Below are 24,655 nucleotides of genomic sequence, written 5' to 3' on the forward strand. Positions count from 1 at the left end.
ATTTGGGGTGCTACTAGGTGCGACACCGCACAAAAAATACGGTAGAAGGATGCCATCATCGGCTTAACAACCATGTTGGAAAAGCGCATCCAAATATTTACGAACAATTTAAAATCCTTCAAGAAAAAATACGGTGCTACGATATTATTGTAAAACAAACTGAGATGAAAATGAACGTTCTAGACATCTAAGGGGTACACCCGAGACGAGAAGGAAATCGTCAAGCCAGTGCTCCCATTGGCCACCGTCTTGTTTAATGAGTCAATGGAAATATGTAGTTCTCTAATAAATGTAAATATCTCTCATCATTTAGAACAATGTCGTAGAATACTGGGCCTATTATTCGATCAGGTATAATGCCACACCACACAAAAACACCAGTACTGTAAAGTCCTGTTGGGTCATTTCTGGACTGGCAAAAATTTGAATGGATGGTAGTTATTAAATTTCCTTCGAAGACTTCTTACTAATATCCGGCAGATCTCGGGATGTGAATTTTCATTGTTTTCTTCAAAATACTTCTAATTGCTTCTCTTCTGTTAGGACAATTTTTGGACGGCGTTTTCGATTATCGACTACCACTTCACGTTTGAGATCACGAACAATTTTAGAAAAAATATGTTTCGTGTATAACTACAGGACACTTATTATATCTTAAGTAACATTCATGAAGAATTAAATGCTCTTGAATGCTGCAAAAAAAAGTTGGTGACAAACTAAACATCAAACCAAAACTATATATTTCTCTCCAGGCAACAATTTAATTAATTTTTTTATTTCCATGGATATATTATAAAAATAAGACGCGATTAGGAACGGTATTGCGGTAATTGAAACCATATTACATGTTTAATGGGGCTTGAAAACATTTCATAAATAGTAATAAGTTCTGTTTACTTGCATTACTTGTTTATTTTATATTGAATTTATGCAATAAATGTTTTAATTAAAAAAAAGTTAGATTACGAAAACGGCCAAATTTTTGAAATAAAAGCTATATATGAAATGATGCAGAATTAAATCTTGAACCCAATAAAGGGAGTTCCCTTTAAAAAATTAAGTATTTTTAATTAGAACAAACATTTTTTTATGGTCTTTTGTGTTAGATAGGTCAAAGCACTAAATATAAACAACTTCCATGGAACCATAATAATAATTCCCAATTTTAGTTTTCAAGTGCAAAAAAAAACACATTTTTCCAAAGACCCGTTTTTCCACAAAAAACGGAAAAGTTCACTATTCTCAAAAACTACTTAAAATTAAAAAAAAACTCAAAATCAAGCGAATAATTAGAATCTGTAAAAATATTCATGGCATTACATTTAAAATAATAAAGTTGGTTACTGTCCTGGCACAGCGGAACACCCTGTGACTATAACTTTTTTGTTTTTAGAGATATCAAGGTAAACAAAAAAGCAAAATGTATGGTTAGTAGCCAAGTTCTTTTCCAAGTGACGTAAAAAACAAAACACTATCAATTTTCTGACATATAAACCTATATCATATTTTTTAAGAACATTTTCAACTTGCCCATCAATGTGAGGAGGGGCACCGTCTTGTTGCCATATAATTAGCGCTGATATTTTTAGGGGTAAATCTTCTATATATTGTTCTATTTGGTACTCTAAGATGTGCTAATAATGATTTCCAGTTAATTTTTATATATAAATATCGGACCCAAAATATGCCCACCTCATACACCATACCATACATTAATTGATTGGTACCCCTGGGTTTTTATTTCGTGTATTTGTCTACGATTATTTAAAGATCAATATTACGTATTTTGCCTATTACAATGCTTCCTTGTAGTGAACGAACTTTTATCGGTCCATAAAATGTTTTTCAAAAAATTATTATTCTCATTATGTCTATTTAAAAAATCCAAACAAAATTGTATCCTCCTTTGATATTGTTCTGCACTTAGTTTTTGTGTTTTACGAAATTTAAATGCATTATATTTGTGTTCTTTCAAAACTGAGTGCATTGATCCCCGAGAAATACCTGCCTCTATATACTCTAGCAATAGAGGAAACTGGATGTGTTTCATGGAATCCTAATATGTTTGCCTTAATTTTGTCATTTAAAACATTATGATTCCAGCATTTAATACGTTACTGTTTTCTGAAAATTGCTTTGGAAATATCTGTTTTGAAGGAGCTCGGCGCTCTGGATAAAATAATATACGGATGATGACCTGCGGTTGCACTTTTATTATTCAGAAAGTATGCTTGAAGCATACGGATGGCAAATACGAGAAAAACCATGTTAACAATAATGACTTGGACAATAATTCAACCATCAACATATTTTTATTCGTCTTTTCAAATTATATAAATATTTCCTATTTTTGCCGATTTGTCAAAAACGAGTGGACTAAAATATAAGGTGTGCTACATCATTGCAATCGGAATAAGATATTTATACGTCACCTGGAAAAAAACTTGGGCACTAACCCTATATTTTGTTTTTTTGTTTACCTTGCTATCTCTAAAGACAAAAAAGTTACAGCCAATTAAAATGTCAACAAGATAAATTGAACGCACGGTACATAAAAATTCTATAAATAAAATATATACTTACAGTCAAACGCTGTTTGTATTTAACTTGTTTTCCTCAGTGTCGTACTTATTGAAATAAGGTATAGGGGCATCTTAACTGGACCACCCTGTACGTATCGAAGGGGGTTACCTACCTAGCGCGGTGGCGCCCTGATTGCAGGTGTGGTCGGGCATCGCGCCGTGTTCCAACAGGATCTTGACGATGTCGCTGTGTCCCTGCCAGCTGGCCGAATGGAGCGCGGTCCGATTTTCCAAATCGACCGCGTCCACTTGCGCTTTGCCGTAGTCGAGCAACAGCGAGACCATCTCCGTGTGGCCTTGCCACGCGGACACGTGGAGCGGTGTGCGACCCTACCGCAAAAGCCATCGTCAATGGCCAATTACACACTCCCTCGAATATTTTTTTGTTACTTTATAAGTTTTAGAGAAAAAAAAACTTTTAATCTTTCAAAGGAGCTTCCATCAATCAATATACAGAGTGTTCAAATAGTGTGTCAAAGTAATATATCTCAATTATGTTATGTTATGTTAAACATATTACATGCAAAAGATTAAAGATTAAGACTAAAAGAAACATTAGTGGATACTCCCTTTTTATGGTCTATGGTCTATACCGAGTATTTTCGGATTTATTGCTATTTTTTCGTCAAAATGGACTACGTCTAACAATCTATATTTTTGACGCCATTTCCGACAGCTGCAATTTTATTATGCCAGCAATTTTATAAAATAATATAGTCATAGTTATCCCGTCTTGAAGTTAGTTCGAATCGTTTATACAGGGAAAATAAAACACCCTGTATACTTCCATTATCTACTCTTATTCCGTATACTCTATACCTACACTTAGTACGAATGGTGTTGACAAAGTCGAAGGGCAACTCCTGGTTTGTGATTCTTAGGGAGTCCGTAGAGACGAGAAATTTTAAAGCCATGAGGGATGACAGACTTTTTCACGGATTCTAATAGAGAAGAAGCCTTAATAACAGATTTAAGGTTCCATAGATAACGTAGGAGATAGAATCCATCTGTAAGAATATCTTGAATCTTTTCCTGATATTCATTTGTGTTCATGACCACCGTGGCATTTACTTTATTTGCATTTAGAATTACGACGTCGGGATTACATTGTAGAGATTTTAGAGCAATGCGTTCAAGCTTTGGAATATTTTTGAGGTTTCAAATCAGATGTTCATTAGCCGATGGAAGTTTGTTTAGGATAGACTTGACATTTAAAATGATGTCCTCTTTTGGGATAACATAGGGTCTAACTGCAAAGTTTTGCAAGAACTGATGTTTCAGCCTCAAAAAGTTGAGACTATGATACATTTATCACAGTGTTTGGTAGTTGACAAGAGGTTGATGGTTTTACTAGCGTTGGCGTTAGTTTTTCAAATTTTTGAATGCGATTCTGGGTAGAAGCTAAACGAAGATTTTCAGCTTTGTCATGAATTATGGAAGATGGAAGCAATTTCAAGATGTTTAAAGAAGAGTTTTTTGATTTGGTCTATTTCTATACGGGTATGATGAAGCAAGAAAATTATGGATAAAGTTATAGGCTCTACCACGTAACAAAAAGGTCAACATACGGAGTAATTTTATCAGTTTGAGTTGGTGATCTATGGTATATCTTATAAATGACAAAGTAATTCAGTATAATAATGAAATTCTAAACAACTTAGGCCCATTGTTGGACAGTAAATTGAAGTTTGCAAATCACATATCTAAATGCCTTCAAAAAGTTTACTTCAATTTAAAGATTATTTACGAAAACAAGGATTATTTAAATAAAAAAAAACAAAAGTAGTCATTAGTGTAATCACAGCTAAGTTTCTGTGATGTTATCTTTCATCCATGTTTGATTCACATTGATTTTTTCATATTCAAAAATTACAAAACTGCTGTTGTAGGCTGTTAGAAATTTTGAGTATATAAGTCACACTCTTCAAATCGTGAGATGGCTAAAGAAGCAAAATGGAAGATATATATATATCTCTTTCTAACTTATATGAAAAAATTAAATTTAAAAGTAACGCGAACACTATCAATATTATGTAATAACACACATTTCTTAATGACATACCAAGTAAATTAAATATAACTTTATCAAAAACAAATAAACCACTTTTTCTATATCTTTTTGAATAATAGTGTTCGCCAGTTAATAATAGATAAAATAGATTTGTAATTCAAATAAACGATACTGTCCAACAGTTAGTGTTCCTTCCTGAAAGATTAAAGATTACATTGTATATGATGCTTTTTCTTAATTATCACATCTGCTCTCTGCATTTCTTACGCCTGAAGTTCTCAGGTTAATTGATTTGTTTTTTGTTTATTATTGACTTGTTGATTGATGTAAATTAAGACCTTTATTATTATTATCTTCTAATTTTCTGCTTTCGTGATTGATGTCCTCTTATTTGCGACTCAGGTCTTTACCTTTCACTAAGATGGAAATCAACCCCTTCAACCAACATTTAAGCAGGTACAAAGCAGAATGCGAGCTAGTTTCAGTTTAGCTCTGAAGAAGCCAACTGGGTGATTGGCGAAACGTCAGCAAGTTCCATTCAACAACAACCGACCCAGGAGGAATCATTATAATTAGAAACCATTAGATAACAAAAAATGTTAATTGGGTTTGGTCCGTATGCTCGGACTAACCTCGGAATCTCTGGTCTCCACGTCCGCCCCGTGTTGTAAAAAGTACTTCGACATGGCCAACCGGTTGTCTAAGGAGAGCACGTATAGGGTGCTCCGCCCGTCCGAGTCTTTCGAGTCCACGTCGGCTTCGCGGGATATCAAAATCTGGACGACTTCGTAGTGGCCCTCCAACGCGGCCAACCTGAGGGCGGTTTTGCCATCGTGAGGTCTCTGGTCGACTGGCGCGTTGTACTTCTCGATGAACATGTCGACGAGGGAGGTGTGGCCGCCCTGGGCGGCCAAAGCGAGAGGCGCCTTGCCCTCATTGTCGGTTTCGTCGACGCGCGCTCCCGACTCCAGCAGGGCTTCGCACACGTCCTGGTGACCTTCGAACGCCGCGTAATGCAGCGGCGTCCAGCCGGAGTTGTCCCTGTGCTGCTCGTCCAAGCCCCTGTCCAGTAATTGCCTGACGACTTCGACGCAACCTGCAACGGGTAGACAATTAAAAATGGCACTATTCGGCCCCATCTTCAAAAGCAATTTAAAAAAAAAAATCTATTCGCATTCGTATTCTTCAAATTGAAACCTTTTCTGATAATAATAATAATTATTATTATTATTATAAATATACAAACTGTTCTAAATTAATTGTTCATCATTGGTAACTTTGTTATGAGAAGAGATACAAAGTCGGTTAAATTAGCAAACTATAGTAGAAGAGATTTGTGATGGCAAAAGCCACCCATTTACCTGCCAGTGCCGTACAATGGACAGAGATAATTAATTACCGGATAATTAGAGTGGTTTCCACTACAAAATAGGATCGCATTTTTCAAAAAACGGTGCCGAAACTCCGAAGACCGTCTTTAATTTAAATGCATCGACAAGAAAAGAAGAAATTATCAATTGGCTACTCAGTAAGCGGATTAATTACTCAGAAAATGGTCTAAAATGTGAATTGCTAAAATTTATCAAAAATTACAAAACAAACTTGCCGTATGCTACGGACGAAACAATTGCTGAAATGAGTCATCAAGTTTTAAGATTGCTTCCTGCTTCCTTCTGGTAAATAAATACAAACTAAATATTGTTTACTTGTATATTTCCCCTTGGCAAAATATATTTTATACGGTATAATATATATTTTTTAAATTTTTCGATTTTTTGGGAACTATTTTATTTTTTATTGCATGGACGTTTTTAAGACAATAGTTTATTTTAACAAATTATCACAATTTTTTCATGTAGATTCACCTCCTTAAATATTCGCAAATCATTAAGTAACATCTCTGTGTATGGACGTACTAGTTAAATTAATAAATGTCAAGTACAACTGATTCTGTCTCCCTTATTCGTGATCGTTAGAAACGGCTCTCTTGCATTGACCAGAAAGACATTTACGGCAGATCAACGTCTGGTGAAGTAAAAGATGAACAATCTATATTATTATGTCTGGTACTTTATTGCCGACTATGCCATCACAAAACGATTGCAAGGGAAAATGGGAAAAAATGTGCCAGACATTAAAAGGATTTGTTAGAAATAAGAATAAAAAAGCAGATTTTACAAATATTCATTTTGCACAATACAGTGATAAAGAAGAAGTAAACATGAATAACTTTTATGCCGATAGCTTAAATGAAATAGCAGAAAGTGTAGAAGAGACGCAATGGAACACTGTGTGACATGGTCAGTCGTAATTTATCTTGTTTTAAAAAAATAAGTATATCGGAACTTAAAAAAATGTAAATAACTTAAAAAATATAAGAACAAGTGGCTCTGTTCTAAATATTAAGCTCCTAAAAGATTTATTTTGTGTAATAGGTTAACAGGGCGATTTTCAATTAGTTAACTTGCTACCCATAGTGGATAAAATCATATGTGGGCAGTTGAGAGAGACTACCTAGAACATACTACCTGCTCTACGGTGGACAGTCTGGTTTCAGGAGCAAACACTCGTGCGAATCTGGGTGGCAGTATATGTGTGCAATCTGGCGGAAAGACATGAACGGATCAAAACTAACTGTGATTGTGTTTGTAGATTTAAAACGTGCATTTAGGACTATTGACAGGAACATGACATTCTTATTATAAGGTATTAAGGATTCTGCACTAGAATGGATAAAGAACTTTTTATGTGATAGATCTCACCGGACTAAAATTAATAATAATGTAATTAATAGGGATGGATATGGTGTACCGCAGGGAAGCCTGTTGGGCCTGTGCCAAAATAAACTGAAATTAAATAACTCCAAAACAAAATGCATGGTTAACCGTTCTAACGTTAACTGTCAAAAAATCTATAAGTATTCGGTGGATACACAGGTTAATAAAATTGAGTTTGTTTCCGAAATTTAATATTTGTGAGAGATCTTAGATCTACAATTATGTTTCAGTAATCATGTTGAATATGTACGCAGAAGGATTGGTAAGAAAATAGGGTTTTTAACCGTGTATCGCGGTTTTCAACAAAGTGAACTAAAATACTAGTGTATAATAGTATAAATTTTATTATACAAAAGAAGATTATTATCAGAATCATACTGAACTGTGATAAATATACTCCTATAAAGAGTATGTTAGACCAGCTAAATTGGCAAAATGTCGGGCAGTTCATTAGAAGATCAAGTTTAATGTTGGTTTGTGGAATTGCGCACCAACCTGGCCATGTCAAATTATGATTGGAAAAAAGTGCACTTCACTGTTTCCATGGTAAAAACTACAAATTTACAGAACACCCAATTCTACGACGGTGTTTGTAATTTTAATGAACTGCCGGATAATATTAAAAACGCGTCTTGCCTAAGAGTATTCAAGGAGAAGCTTACGGGGTTTTGCGAAGTTCATAGTTTGTTTATGTAAATTTTAATTGCTAATGTAAATAGCCAGGTGCTAAAAAAATTTATTATTATTATTAGTATCCATGACAATTTAAAACGGCATTTCGTACTGTACTGTAATTATCCCGTTATTGGTGCTATCTCTGTCGAGAATACGACACCGTGGAGTAATAGATAAAGCTAGAACACTGATAGGGAAGGTTAGTAGACGAGTGGAAACAGGTAAAGTACTGAGGCACCTAGTCTCTAGTTTTTTTGACCGACTGTGCCATCGCAAATCGCATCGACTATAGATTTTCAAGAGTATTTACCCTGAGCAGCGGCAACGGACAAAACGGTCCGGCCCTCTGAGTCCATCGAGTCGATGCAACAGCCCCAGAAGAGCAAGAGAGCGACGACGGGGGCATGACCCATGCTGGCCGCCGCCCACAACGGACTGCGACCGCTGTTGTCGCAATGGTCTACGTCTGCCTCGTTCTCCAGCAACAACTCGCAAACGTCCCTAAGAACGTGCTTATTGCGAATTAAAATACAACATGTATGCAGGCACTGTTAGATGGAAACCCCTCTATCTAAACGGTCCAGAAGAAATTCGAGAGATATCAAACTTATCCGCAAAATCATCGACTCTACAATTAGTATTTGTAAGAGCTATCGGTGGTCTCCCATCGTGACACAGACCAACAATTTTAAAACTTTTGAAAGTTGATTTTGATCTGATATTTGGTTCTGTATAATTTAGGCCTTCCAATATAAGCATTTCCTCTATCAAGTAAGGTTTTTCATATTAAAAGAATTAATAAAATAAAATCTCTTGATTTAAACATTATTTTTGTTAGTACAAAAATCAAAACCTAATTAAAAATATCTAAATTAAATAACAAAGCCTCACGCAGCAGTTAAGTCCACTTATGTTTGGAAGATTTCTCCCTCCTTTAGTGGATTTTCTTGTAACCGGTGTTTTTTTTTAATGGAATAAAACAAAGATTTATTATATATATATATATATATATATATATATATATATATATATATATATATATATATATATATATATATATATATATATATATATATATATATATATATATATATATATATATATATATATATATATATATATATATTCTCACGTATTGATTCACGGATGGAAAAATGTGATGACACTATATTCCGGGATATCATCCGTTCGCTCGTTGAACTCCGACTGGAATCCTGCATCCGACTGGAATCCTGCAGTGTTCGAAGTGTTTTCGGAGCGCGAGCATTGAAGATGCCAAGTGAGATTTTGGCGAAACGTCTGCAGGATTCCAGTCGGATGCAGGATTTGCAGGATTCCAGTCGGAGTTCAACGAGCGAACGGATGATATCCCGGAATATAGTGTCATCATATATATATATATATATATATATATATATATATATATATATATATATATATATATATATATATATATATATATATATATATATATATATATATATATATATATATATATATATATATATATATATATATATATATATATATATATATATATATATATATATATATATATATATATATATATATATATATATATATATATATATATATATATATATATATATATATATATATATATATATATATACCAAACAGTTAGTTTTTCTGGATGTAACGGTGACTCATACACTTGAGGATTATCATTACTCCAAATACGGCAGTTCTGTTTATTGACGTATTGACTATGTTGTTATGACTTCCAAAATAAATTTTCACAATTTGAAAGTTTTGTTTAGGCATCAGTGTGTTCATAATGAAATCACTTGAGAGCTGATAAAATGGCAGCCAGTTAAAAAAGTGTTGCCAACTAAATAAACAACAAACAAACAGGACGTTCCAGGGATTTTGATATCTGGGTGCCATTGCTTTTATATCTTGATGGAAGTTTTTACCTCGTTCTTTACTGAAGGTATCAAAATTTTCGGGAAAGTAGTCCAGATGTGAGTGTAAAAAGTGTAATATTTATGCTCATATGTACAATGTCTTTGCGATATGGATATTTGTTGTTTCCTAGAAATCCTTTTATGACATCAGTTAGTGAAATCCATCGCAACCTTTTCTGATTCGATCATGGTATTCACAATTCGCAGTAAAATTGGGACCCCACAGATATATTAGACAGTTTATACTTTTTTTTACTTTGTCGTCCATTGAAAATGGCAATCCAATGATTTCAACGCTTTGTATTGACTCAAGCAGGTTCTTTTCTGATTTTGTAGGCAAAAACATAAAAAAGTCATCAAAATTGAAGAAAATGTCTCTCCTGCACATTATTATCTGTCTAAGGTCTGGTCTATAGAATCTATAGAATGATGTATTGCAAACGGGATTAGTTAAAGTAATCCTATTATATACCAAAATTTAAAACCAGCATCTGGGTATTCATTTCATTGCTTAAAAGTGAACCCCATTTTTGTATTCATTTTTTTAAATTTTTAGATCTGTGATTCATTTACATTCACATCAATCGCCGTATTTGAAGATCTACAAAAATTCCTCCCTTGATTTTATCAAGCAGTAGCATTCTTTCGTTTGCACAGAATCAGCAACAGGTACAGACGCAAGAACATTTCTATTGTGCAAAAGTACAACTTTAAGGTTTTAAGGATTATAACGTCTTGTGTCGGTAAAATATTATATCGAAGTATAGACGCTAAATTTTCGAAAAGCTCCTTAGTTAGACTTAAGTCTCTAAGTTCTGAATGTGAAAATAAGTGGATTTCTGAGAAACACTCCATATATCACCAACATCACTAAGGACATCTTCATCTATTTCCGGTTCAGAAAAATTGTTGGTATCTTCTTTTAAATTGGCTGGATTCTAAGGTATTGTGACATCTGGCATATGTACTAATAGCACCCTGGTGATTTGTCATAGGTATTCCAAAAAGTAGGCATCGCTTGCTTCCATTATTCCAATTCCTTAAACCTACTTTATAGAAAATATGGGCGCCCACGATTTGTCTTGATCACGAATTCTTACTTGAAAATAATTCGTAGTATTGATTTTCAAACAGGGGTGCGATTTTTACGTCTAAATTTCTTGATCACAAAAGAACCAAACATATAGCAAAAAGTATCTGAAACATTGTTATTATACATTTCTGGCATTTTAAAAACAAATTTAACTGCACAATGCACATCTCAAAAATTAAATCAAAAATGTGGCGCGATAGAAACAAAAAAAGAACATTGTTTTTCTATTAGTTTAGTAAAAAAATGTGAAAAATACCAAATCACAAGGTCTCCGTTGGAAATACCAAATCACAAGGTCTCCGTTGGCGTGTGTAATTATCCGAGTTTTTAGCTTAGCTTGCGTTGTCTTGGATTTTGACCGGTCCTAGGGCTTTTTACTTTAGATAATGGAGGTTCCATTTAGATAAGATCGGCCGATAAACGAACCTGTGACCTTCGAACGCGGCTACGAGGAGCGGTGTCATGCCCTCCTTGTCTTTGTGGTCGACGCTGGCGCCTCGCTCGAGCAACGTGGACACCACACTCACGCCGGGGGTTCTGGGGGCGCAAAGAGCCGCCACCGAAAGGGCGGTCCTGCCGTCGGCGTCTGCGTGGTTGATGTCAGCTCCGAAATTCAGCAAGTGCTCGACTATCTCGCTGTGGCCCATGTAAGCGGCTGCTATGAGGGCCGTTCTGCCCTGCAAGATTCATATAAAAATGAATTTTTGTTTGCCAGCACATTCGTATAACGGCTGATAGAAATTAGGTACACACGGTTTGCCAAATAAAACGATCCACTACACGATCTGGAAACCCATACGAGATACGAAAAAAAGTTTCGTATAAAAGTTTCTTGGACTCTCATGAAGATTTAAAATATTATACTTTTAAAAAGCCTTTGGATTCCTCCTGCGTCGGTTTTTGCTGAGCCGAAATTGCTGACGTTTCACCGATCATCCTTTTGGCTTCTTCAGAGCTTGACTAAAACTGGCTCGTATTTTACTCTGTACCTGCTATATATTGTTTGAGGAGGGGCGCTAATACCGTCTCAGATGACTGATTCCCAAATTGGTGACAGGTAGAGACCTGAGCAGCGGCTAAGATTGTTAGGTTGTTTATAAATTTCTATTCGTTGGTAGAAGAACCGATTACATGCAAGACTTTGCCGTATTTGAATGGAATGCTGTAAACTCCTGGCATCTCAAATGGAATTTTGTTTTTGAGGGACTGCAGATGTTGAGAGATTTTTGGACAAGTGGTAAATCTGTTTTTGACGTTATACTTCTTTAAAACTTTTGATATGTGGTCAGTGATATTTTGAATATAAAGAAGGAGCACAGCGGCAAGTGTAGGATTGCTTTGGGCCTCATTGCTATTGGAAGGTTGTGGTGAAGTGTATTTTTTGATGGAACCCTTAATCTCTTTAATGTGAAAATTATTAGAGATAATAGCAGAGTTGAGGTGTTTTAATTTTATTTTCAGTGACTCTGACTGAGATAGTTTTACGGCTCTGTAAACAAGAGAGTTGATAACCGGTGATTTTTGGGCCGGATGGTGATGTGACCATGCATTAAGGTATCGGTCTGTGTGCGTAGGTTTTCTGTAAACACAATGACCCAATGTTAGGACTGATTTTCTATTGATAAGAATATCTAAAAATTTCATGTTATTATTAGTTTCTAATTCAATGGTAAAACGTATGTTAGGGTGTATCGCTCAATATAAAAACGCGCTCAACAATGTGTTCAAGCACGAGGTGATGTTTTTAAACACCTCTAAAAATAACTTTAATAGTTAATCATAATTATTTAGGTTTGTCAGTTTTTTTTGCTATTTCCTTTTTTTTTAAATAAAAAATAACCTTTAACTTTTAAATAAACTTAAAAAAAATAATTGTGTGAATCTAAGAATTGTAACAAATTTAGAAGATGGTTGATCGTTATCAGTAGGGCCCATATAAACAGGACAAAAAGGAACACTTGAATGGAATTTACTATTTTATACAATCACAACTTACTAAAAAATTCTTCGATATTTAAGGGCACTTCCAAAGAGATTCCGAATGTAAGCTAAGTTTTTTGGTAAGAATTGAGGTCATTAATGCACATGACAACTAGACGGTAACAAAGTCAAATTCCACAGTAATAAATCCGAGATTTACAATGGGTGCAGGTTTAATCCCAACATTCCTTATATATGACTATCGTTTTGTTCTAACTAAGACGCTCGTAATACCTTTTAGTCTGTGTCTGAGAATCCAAGCCGTTACTGGTATATGGAAAATGTCTAAACTAATAATATAATAATAAATATCACAAACCATACGGATACTTCCCTGATCTCGAATTTTTGTAAAGTATTAGAATCTCTTAAACAGGATAAAAAATATTTTTTGTTGTTAAGAACCAAATAGTCCCCCAACAACATGGACTTTTTATCAATTACCATTACCAATTTAACGACTATGTATATATTTCTGAGGTTATTAATGAAGGAAAGTTCTCAAGTGGACGTGATATATATTGATTTTTCAAAAGCGGTTCATCGCCTGGATCGCAAAATTCTATTCTAAAAATTTTGTACTTTTGGATTTTCCGAATCGCTTGTTAATTTCGTTTCTTGATATTTGTCTGAGCGCACTATGTACGTCTATCTTTATGGTTACACTTCCGATGAATACATTGGGGGCATTTTTATTCAACATTTTCATTAATGATAATGATGTCAGTTTTTTGATATATGTGGACGACGTAGAACTAAAAAAAAAACGGTGTTCAAAGGATTGTCTTACTCTCCAGCGCAGTTTGGAGAAAATCAACAATTGGTCCCTAAATAACTTGCAACTTAATACAGCAAAATGTAGACATGAGTGTAGCTGTAAAATCTGACTATTATCTTTTTGATAAAAGTTTTTCCCGTTCTAACATTTTTTGCGACTTGAAATTATAATTTGTTCCTCGTGTTAATAAGGTACAGGCAGAAGCCTCAAAAAACTATGAATTTATCGTACGTTGTTGCACTAGAAACTTTAAAAATACAGAAGTGATAAAAATCAGAAGTTTGGTCTCCTGGGTACAAAGTATGCATGGTATAAGTTGGATGGAGTATATCCCACACAAGGCTTTCGCATAAAATATTATTAAATAGATTTGATTATGTCTCTCAGTGATCGTTTTGATTACTATTATCTAATTATTTATTATATGGACAAAATTTTCCGGTTCCCCGTATTAACTCCAGACACATTATCTCATAGAGCAAAAAAAAAATGTTTTAAATTTTTAATGCGCCCCAAGAACAGTGTTCTACCCGATTTGGTCTATCTTTTCGCAATTTATTACTATGGTAAAAACGTTATCGCCCCACTAACTATAATTATTAATTTCAGTATTTTCCTATTTCCTTCTTATTTTGTTAAAGTAGAGTTAATATTTAAGTTAGGCTAGACTATAGGCTAAGTTTCATATTGACATGAAACTCTGTTTGGATCAAAAAATGATATGCAATTTTGATGCGGTTTTAGATGTGACTGGAATCTGTTTGAAATGAAGAAGAAAAACTTACTATCAGTCCAAGAAAGCGCGTTTTCAAGTAGGTATCTGCAGCTTTAAAGTAGATTTAGTCCGGTAGTTAGGCTTTCACTATGATTTGCCCAAAACCAAGAGGCAAAACCAATTATTTGTGCCAGAAAGAGAGGTTTTAGATTTCGGTAAAATAAGGGGCGAAAAAGCAGATTCTGACTAAAATTTAATACAAATCGGCAACTATTTGACCCAGAAAGGGTGGTTTTACGTCGATATCTACTGGTTTATTAACGTTTTCGTTAAAATAGAGGCCGAACAGGCCGATTCGGACTAGTGTTTCAACGATATTGACATGAAAAGGTAACTGTTTGGATCGAAAAATGATTGTCTAAGCTGATATCTGCAGTTTTAGATACGATATGTTCGTCGGAAGAGCCGATTTTGACTGGAATCTATTTGAAATGAAGATGAAAAACCTAGTCTCAATTCAAGAAAGTGGGTATTTAAGTAGTTATCTGCAGCTTTAATGTAGATTTCAGTCCGCTAAGTTATGAAAATGCTGGTTTTGACTATAATCTGGTCGAAATCAAGATGGAAAAAAAATTATTTGTCCAAGAAAGAGGGGTAACTATTTGACCCAGAAAGGGCGGTTTAACGTAGATATCTTCTGGTTTATTAACGTGTTCGTTACAATAAAGGCCGAATATGCCGATTTTGATTGGTATTTGAACGATACTGACATGAATAGGTAACTGTTTCCAACAAAAAATGCAGTTTTAGATGCGAAACCTACCATCAATCCAAGAAAGTGGGTATTTAAGTAGTTATCTGCAGCTTTAATGTAGATTTCAGTCCGGTAAGTTATGAAAATGCTGCTTGTGACTATGATCTGCTCGAAATCAAACCAATTTACTTGCAATGCCACTGTAACTATTTAATACTTTGTACTTCAAACTACCTGTCAATTGCGCCTCGTGTTTGTTAGGTACACTTTTTTAAATAAATAAATTCAGAGATGGCGTAAGGTTTCTACACACTTGCGGCAACGGTGGAAAACCTGATCTTTAACACAAGTTAGAAATAAGTAAATGAGTGACGATTGAACTGGTATGGTATGTTCATAGATATAAGAAAGTGACCAATTGCTTTTGAATGGGATTATCCAAGGGTGGTCATTAACATATAATCCAACAAGATTATTACCTAAAGTTTCGGAATTTAAATTCAGGTAAAATTGTGGTCCGTAATAGAAATAGTACATTATGCAACAAGTGCGGTTACCGGCATTCGACTCACGAGTTTATTTTACACGAGCGGAGCGAGTTTTTAATAAACGAGTGAGTTAAAAGACTTACCGAACGTGTTGCATACTATACTTTGTCTACGACCGTTAGTTTTTGGGTACATTATAGCAAAACAACACGAATACATTCACTGGCATGACTGTCAGAATTGACAAAAGTCAAAATTCAAAGCGTGGGTAAAGTGACGCTTCCCGCACGCTAAATCGGTGGGTAATTAGGTATTTTACAGGCGGGAGTAGAAAATTACTTTTATACCTACCTGTGTTTAATATTTTTTGGTTTGGTATACTACTTAGTTTAAATTTATTAGTAATGATTCTTATTTCGTGTGTAATACAGCGTGTTTTGAATCGTGTGCGAATTATGCAAAATATGTGCGAGTCTAGTGTATCTCAGGCGATGCTCCCGCCCAAATGTAGAAAACACTATTCTATTGAGACTAAGGAAATTATAAACAATGTTTATTTGACTCTCATTGAACGTAGTGCCAGCAAGCAAGCATCTTTAGAAGAAACGGCCACATTGACGAAAATTCCAACATCAACTGTATAGAAAATTGTGAATAATCCCATTTCAGCGAAGAAAAAAAAGAAGCGATGCTGACATTTTCTCGAGTGTAGATGAAAGTGATCAAGACATAATACGGCGTAAAATTTACCAGTTATACGAGGAACAAACTGTGCCTATATTAGATATCTTAATTAGGAGGCTTGAAAAAGATGAAACCGGTGTTAAATGTGGCAGAACCACTTTATGAAAGTGTCAACACATGGGTTTTAGATTTAAAAAAATTGCCAAAAGGCAAATTTACAGAGAACAACAAAGGCCAATTATTTACTTGGCTGAATCCTGGTTCGACACTTATGATACCCCGGAAAAGGGTTGGGTTGACTCAACTGATAAGTGTAAAACAAACGCGCCAACAAAAAGAGGTAAAAGAATACCTATTTTGCATGCTGGCTCTAAAGATGGTTGGATTCCAAATGAACTTTCTCTGCGAAAAATATTAAAGATTCTTCTCTAGATTACCATGAAATCACCACCGCTGATTTATTTGAAAGGTGTAAAAACAAACTACTTCCAATAGCGTAATTGTAATGGACAATGGAAGTTATCACAGTTAGAGAGTTGACTAAAACCCCTTTCTCATGTGACACAAAAGCAACAATTCAAAACTACATGTATAATAACGACATTTATTTTCACGAAGATTATACCAAAAAGGAATTAATTGAGGTTCTACAAAGCTTGAACCTACAAAAGGAATATGTCTGTGATAATTATGCAAAAAATCTAGGGCATACAGTTTTAAGTCTTCCACCTTACCACTGTATATTTAATCTCATTGAACAAGTTTGGCACCAACTGAAATCTGCCATTCGTCGTAACAATGTTTTTCCCAGTGTTAATTCCAATGTCCCCAAACTTATAGAAACCGAAGTTTATAACATCCCTCCACAAAGTTGAGAAAATTCTGTTAAACATATAGAAAAAGCAGAACAATCGTATATCCATATTGCAAATAATATAGAACAAATAATAATTAGAACAGGCGATGATAACGATAGTGATACTGATATATTATGTGAATAATTTTAAGTCATTTATGTAGGTAATAAAAATAATTTGTAATTTTACATAAATACATAAATAAATAAATAAATATTGTTTAGTATATGTCCTAACAAAATACCAAATAATTAATTTCTAAGCAAAGTACGGACCTGTTCTGCCATATTTCATTCTTACAGCTTGCCCGGGTCTTTCCTTAATTCGTATGAGTTAGTCACTTTCTTATATCTATGAACAGACTTTACCTGCCGTTTTTGAGGGAACAAACCTAATGAAAACGCGACCGCAGCGCGTCACTACCAAGAATTAAATTAAAGAACATATTTTGGTGTGGCGTACCTCGTGATCGGTCAGATTTACGTCGGCGCCGTGCTGCAGGAGGACCCTTACTATCTCCTCGTGGCCGCTCCACGCAGCCGCCCTCAATGCTGTCCTGTTCTCCGCGTCCACGCTGTCCAAGGAACAACCGTGTTGGACTAAAATCTCCACCACCTGGAAATTTCAAGGGGACGATTTTCAATAGAATCTCGTAGGGATGTTTCGATATAAATAAATAATAAATAACACAATATTTTCTATTTTCCAGCGTAATTTAACAAAATACAAAAAACTTAATTTACTAGCGAAACTAAATAACAGAATAGAGTTGCCTGTTTTATGAGTAAGCGGAGAAAATATGAAAATTCTAATATCTTAAACAAATAATAGAAGATATAAATGGAAAAATATAAAAATTATGAATTAAACAAATAGATTTCCATTATGGACTTTTATTGATTTTTGAAGCATTCAAATTTGATTTTTAGTACGAAGTTTTATTTTTATGTATTTATTTCTTAATACTAATTACTGCTCTATAGTTGATAAACATTGTTCTGTGTAACGAAATAAATTTCGCCACACGGTTAGTCAATTATAAAATTTTCGGTTGATCGATATTTAAAATCCGCAACGCATTGCGTTCGTCACACTCGTTGTGACGCACTTAATCCGGACATCGAAATCAGGTACGTAGTCAAACCTCTTGCGAGGCATTGTTTTTATTCCGCGCTCCCTGAATTAACCTAATCGACGGAATGAATGATCGTTGCGATGAGACCGGATGAAGTTTTTCGCTAGGGCTTTTTCTTTTCTTGTTCTCTTCGAATAAGGTTTGATTAGCAATTCGGTAGCTTTATAGAGGGTACGCCTGCATGTAATTCTATGCATTAATTATTAATTTATTATTTATTATTAATAGTTTTCAGAGTTTGATAAATAATCCATTTTTCTGTTGCAATTCTTAGGTAGCCATTACTTACCATATCGGTTGCAGTTTTATATTTTAGAGTATAGCCAAGAAAAAACGATATCTTACCGTTGCTGTGATTCACCACGAGGATAATTTCCGGGTGCATTGCTAGAATTATTGTGGACCCCCTTTAACTTTTATTACCTTTGTTATTAGTATTATTAATTATTATTATTATTATTATTATTAATTATTATTATTATTTTCTTTTCTCCCCTCTTACTTTTTCATTAATACCTTTGGATATCTTTCATCAGATTCAAATATTGGGTTAATCATACTTCTATTTAATTTAATAACTTGAGGCTATTACTATAAATCTTGTTAGCTTTTAAGATTGCAATTTGTAATGAAGAATTAATGCAGTTTTTCTATAATGTTAATCCAAAGTCTCCCCGCACATCTCAAAACCTCACCCTGGTATTAGTTGCTGTTGTTTTGTCTTTCTCCGAGGTTGGTTGTCTCGAAAACTACAGTCCGAGTTGCATAATCGCACCCAATTAAACAACTGACACGACATAATCAGGGGAGGTTTAAGCAGTTGCGGGTGGTGTCATTTGTTATTAAATCTTGTTATATTAATTTTCTCGTTTTTCTCTCGTTTCCAGTTTGCCTTCATTAGCTACCGCGGTTAAAACAACCGGAAGGTGGGTTTGTCCTTCTTTACAACTTCCATCATTGTTATAAAAGGACTGGCGCCTAACAAAATTAAAATCCCTGGTCAAAGGCACAGTTAAGGAAAAATTCTTCCTCCGCTGCAAGAGCAAGAATTATATCGTCTGTTAAGGCCCTTTTGAACTGTGACGTTTTCTGCTTGAGTGAACAGTCCCACTTTACCGATTTGCAACAAAAATGATCTTCTGCACCTATGGCGGCTATTATGAGGCAAAATAGACTGACCAAACCAACCAAAACACACATGCCGCATGGAGGATTCTTATCCGTTTCATATTCAATCACTTAATTTTGCCATCACATAATTTATGAGAAATATGTTGTCTGCGTCTGATAACACAAATGAGTCTTGGACATGAATTCTGCACTACCTGAATTCTCCGTATGTCTGAAGAATCAACACTCCCTCAGTTAAATCTTGACAATAATACAGATTCGCAGACATTTTTTAAAACTTTATTGACTTAAATATTGCCGTACCTTTGCTTTGCTTCAGATTTGTGCAAGCCGTTGAAACGCAAGTGGTTCAAATTTCAAAGAGCTGCCACATGTTAATCCAAGGTCTCTAGCTTGTAGAAAGGGACGATCCACAACTTCCAACTTGGTGGAGCTCACACAGTATATTGCTGAGTCTCTGGACAAAGAAATTCAAGTCGACGTAGTGTATACAGACGTAGCCAGTCGGTAGTATGGGCACCTATTTACTCAACTTCGGTCACTTGAGTATGTTCAAAGGAGATTTATAAAGTTTCTTGCTTCTATAGTGGATGGTTTCTATCCAGGGAGGGGCATTGATGGTGGTATTTTGCGGGACAGGTTTAATATTCAAGCCTTGGATCAGAGGCGGTTTACAGTCAGTGTAATATTTTTACATAAGTTATGGCATAGTAATGTTGACTCGATGAGTTTACTTACGCAAATTGATTTTGATGTTCCGCGAGCTAATGCAAGACACATTCTTACTTTTAGCTTAGGGATTCCCAGAACAAATTTATTACGTAGGTCCCCGTTGTATCGGATGTGCACGCATTTCAACTTAATTAGTAAATATTTTGATATTTTTAATGATAGTTTACCAAAACTGATTAGAATTTGCAACCAGCACTATATCACTAACAGTTAAAGTCCATCTGTAGGTAGTTACAGTTTAAGTAGTTCGCGCTGTCTTGTTCTCGTATTAATATTATTTTTCTTATATGTTCTCACCTTTTGTTTCTTGTTTTCTATTCTGCTTATTTTGTTTAGTTTTACTTTTATAAAATTAATTGTTTTATGTATTTTTGTTATTGTCCGGTAATTGGTAATTTCTGTTTTTTATGAAAAATCTTGTTCGCGGAGTTTTTTTTTAAAAAATTTCTTTGTTCCAAAGATCATTAAATTAAACAAAATTTAAATACTAAATACTAAAATACAAAGATTAAATATTAAATATGTCTTCGTTGATTATATCTATGACAAATAAATGGTTCCCTGGTGAAAAAGATAAATTGAATTCAGTAACATCTGCATAATATTCTGGTTTGCAATATCTAATAACTAAGATCAGTTTACACGCGTAACAAATATAAATATAAATATAAATCCTTGGACTACTGCAGATATAATATCTCTACAACGCGGACGATGATTATTATATTTAACGCTTTAACGCTGTCAGTTGTATTCGATCTTTTGCTTCACATATCTCAAATTTAAGAGTGTCATTTCACAACTAAACTTCTTCCTAAAGTCACTTTGATTTGAAGGTGAAGTATTTTTGTCGTCCAAAAATTTTCGAAACTGATGTTCGATGACCCTTTCTATTATTTTTGATAGAGTACACAGCATGCTGACCGGACGAAGATCTTTTAGCAGGAAGAGAACAATTGCATACTTCCATGAGCTTGGAAAAATATCAGATGTTATACTACAGTGTACTAAGTTCGTAGAGAAAGTTTTTTTTTTTAGTTTCCACACTCGGACTCACCTCGGTGTGGCCGCCCCAAGCCGCGGCTCTAAGAGGCGTCCAACCGTCCACGTCCGCTTGGTCCGCGTTGGTACCGGATTCGAGCAACACCTGCAAAAATAAGCATCGAACGTCCTAAACCGATTTTTTTAAAGCATACATATTGTCGTTTTTACAGAAATGTAAAAATTAATTACTTCAAAAAGATATACAGGATGTCCCACGACATGACTACCATAGTTTGGGAGTGTGTTGCTGGGTTGATTTCAAGTTAAAAATATCAAATGGACATATACTCGGAACGCCATTCTAACTGAGCTACAATCATTTGACATTTATTTTTCATTTTATTTTTTTAAATTTATATTTCATTTTATTTTGTTTTATTATAATGGCAAATTTTGATAACTATAAAAATATATACCAGTAATAGCGATTTCTATTTATACTTTTTCAAATATCTCGCGCACCCTGTATGATGGACGAAAATTTGTGAATAGAAAATTGTAGTTCTCGACACAGTTTACTATACTGCTTAAATCAAATTATCTTATCTTTTACCGTTTTCCATTTACGAACAATGTTTTACCTACAAAAACAGAATTTTTAAGGATCCTTTGGATTTTTTGCCCAAAAACAACACACCCTGTATATAATTCAAAAAACGTTTGAAGTTGAGGTTCTAGTCCTGGATCCCTCATGCAGTACTCCGTAATAGTCAATTACGTCATCGCGTCTAGACTGAGCGCGAGAATTAGTGATTTTCACGTGGATTTCTATAAATATCTCAAGCAGCAGCTGAAAACCGTAAATACAAAAACTGTAACTCTTGATGGGGCCTACAACACTGTTTGGGCCAATCAGACATATTTCCTACGAATTTTGATTTGCGGCTAATAATTTATTATGAAAAAGTTCAAGACCCTGAAGCTCTTTTAGATTTTGGTCCATAATTTAAAAACCCCGTATATATTCGAAAAAATGCCTTCATGAATAAATAAAAGTTGTAGTCCTGAATCTCCCACCTTTTTTGGTTCAAGAATTTTGCCTATCGGATAAACAGTGACGACGAAAATTGTTTCCAAAATATTTAAAAAATATATGCCGATGTATGATTGCATTTAACTTTTATTACCTACATGGGGGGGGGGGGGGGGGACTTCAACAACTCTGCTAAATTTCAAGTCAATAGCTGCATTTTTGAATATAATACGATATATCTCGAACATTCTCTTTAATATGCGAAAATGTTAAATACAAAAGTTTCAGCTTTCTCCACAGTCTGCACTGATATGTGAAAGAAACCGTCACTTGGATAATATTGTTTAACTTGTAGTCAATTTTCTTTCCAAGGGTAACTCAATTTTCAGTTTTTTGCAAACATCGAGACACCCGGTACATTTTTGAAAAATTATCACGATTCCCGTTCATGGTTTTTTTCCATCCGATGAACGGTTTTCGAGAAATGGTTATTTTTTAGTTTTTGAAAAAAAAAAAAGGTTTTTTTAATTTTAAACAATACTTTCAAATCACCCACCTAGGTCGTGTTCTGTAGCAATGTCTAAAAAACAGTCGAAAATCGAAAAAAAAAAGATGCCCCACCCATTCACATGGTATTTGGTGGATCCACTCGTCTTCCTGGACATTTTATTTATTTATTTATTTATCAACGGACGAACCGCCCAATATGTAATAAGATTCACATAAACAAAATAGTAATAAACAAAATAAAATAAACTAAAATAAAACAAACATAGCAATAAAAAATGAAATAGATACGTAAAGACCCAATGCTAATATGACAAACATTGGTTTTCCAAAATATTGATATTAATATAGTTACTCGACAGGACAGTAAGAGCACAGATAACACTAGCGAGGCACCAAGATGATATACAGTACTATTCAGAAGTCAAACAACGGAACAGTTTTACTGAGTCTTTAAGTTTTTTCTTAAATATTCTTGCACTCTAGAAGCAGTCAAGTTAATAGTATAATAATAGTATTTTATGCAACAAGTGCGGTAAACGTCATTTGACTCACGAGTTCATTTGGCACGAGTGGAGCGAGTTTTTAATAAACGAGTGAGTTAAAAAGCTTACCGAACGTGTTGCATACTATACTTTTTCTACGACCGTTAGTTTTTAGTTACATTTTCGCAAAATAACACGAATACATTCACTGACATAACCGTCAGAATTGACAAACGTCAAAATTTAGAGCGTGGGAAATATCTCTGAAAACATCCGATCGCTCCCAAATTCGTGCGGTCAAATCCCGGAAATGTCCGAAGTGGCTCGGATTCATGGAAAACGAAACTGACGTGGTAAAGTGACGCTTCCCGCATGCTAGATCGGTGGGTAATTAGGTATTTTACAGACGGGAGTAGAAAAACAATTTTTTTTTTAGTTCTCGTTTTGTCTCCATGTGCAATAAAAATTAAAATTTAATTTAGATGCGCCATATTCACTATCTTTACTGACGGCATGTAATTGAACGATTTAAGAATTTACTTTACCTGTACTAGCTACTTACCTGTTGCTTTCAAAATTAAATTTGGTTTTTATTCTTTTGCTCGTAAAAAAGAAGAAATCAGTATAGTATAGGTATAAATTTTCTAAAATTACCACTGAGTGAATGAGAAAAGGAAAATTTTAAGGGTTGGTATACAGGCTGATCTAAATTTAGTGTTCATCATTGGTAACTTTGTTATGAGTAGACATACAAAGTCGGTTATATTAGCAAACTAGTAGCTTAGCATTTTTTCCACTGATTACGATGGCAAAAACAGAAAAAGGGTTTAGGAAAATATTCGGAAAGTGTACTCTTTTTAAATGGAACATCTTGCATATTATCTTAATGTTCGAAAATCACAAACAGAACAGAAAAAGTCACATGCCATATTAGCCCAAAATCATAAACACATTTTTCTTTTAGACTAGAGGCTCTGAGCGGTTGGCACATAAAACTAGTTTATGATTAACTATTAAAGTTATTTTAAGAGTTGTCCAAAAACAGCACCTCGTACTTCAATACGTTTTTCTATTAAGCGAATTGTTTTGAGTTATAGTTCTCCCATCAAATTGGTTTATTTTTTCTTGTATTGCAGCCTTTAAAACTTCAACGTGTTGATACTTGGGCTTATAAATTTAGACCTTTAAGTAGGAATCAAGTTGTTATATCTGGTGACCTAGGGGGCCAAGGAATTTATTGTTGAAAATGGTTGTCAAAAACTGATATCTGCCTCGGAAGTTATGAGTTGGTGCGCCATCTTGTTGAGAATGGAGATTCTGTCTACT

General features: G+C 34.4%; 1 protein-coding gene across 2 annotated transcripts in view; it reads right to left on the bottom strand.

Annotated features, from left to right (window-relative positions):
• LOC132705839 (ankyrin repeat domain-containing protein 50) overlaps positions 1-24,655 on the bottom strand; it is a 103,169-nt gene that overhangs the window by 12,847 nt on the left and 65,667 nt on the right. For both annotated transcript variants that reach the window (XM_060676758.1, XM_060676757.1), the window contains exons 5-10: positions 21,378-21,467; positions 17,785-17,937; positions 11,493-11,743; positions 8,356-8,546; positions 5,226-5,689; positions 2,696-2,912 (exon numbers count right to left, since the gene is read on the bottom strand). In XM_060676758.1, the coding sequence (XP_060532741.1) occupies positions 2,696-2,912; positions 5,226-5,689; positions 8,356-8,546; positions 11,493-11,743; positions 17,785-17,937; positions 21,378-21,467 (1,366 nt within the window). The remainder of the gene's footprint in view (positions 1-2,695; positions 2,913-5,225; positions 5,690-8,355; positions 8,547-11,492; positions 11,744-17,784; positions 17,938-21,377; positions 21,468-24,655) is intronic.

This window comes from Cylas formicarius, unplaced genomic scaffold (genome assembly GCF_029955315.1).
Source record: "Cylas formicarius isolate icCylForm1 unplaced genomic scaffold, icCylForm1.1 PGA_scaffold_8__14_contigs__length_24414737, whole genome shotgun sequence".
In the NCBI taxonomy this organism is placed as follows: Eukaryota; Metazoa; Arthropoda; class Insecta; order Coleoptera; family Brentidae; genus Cylas; species Cylas formicarius.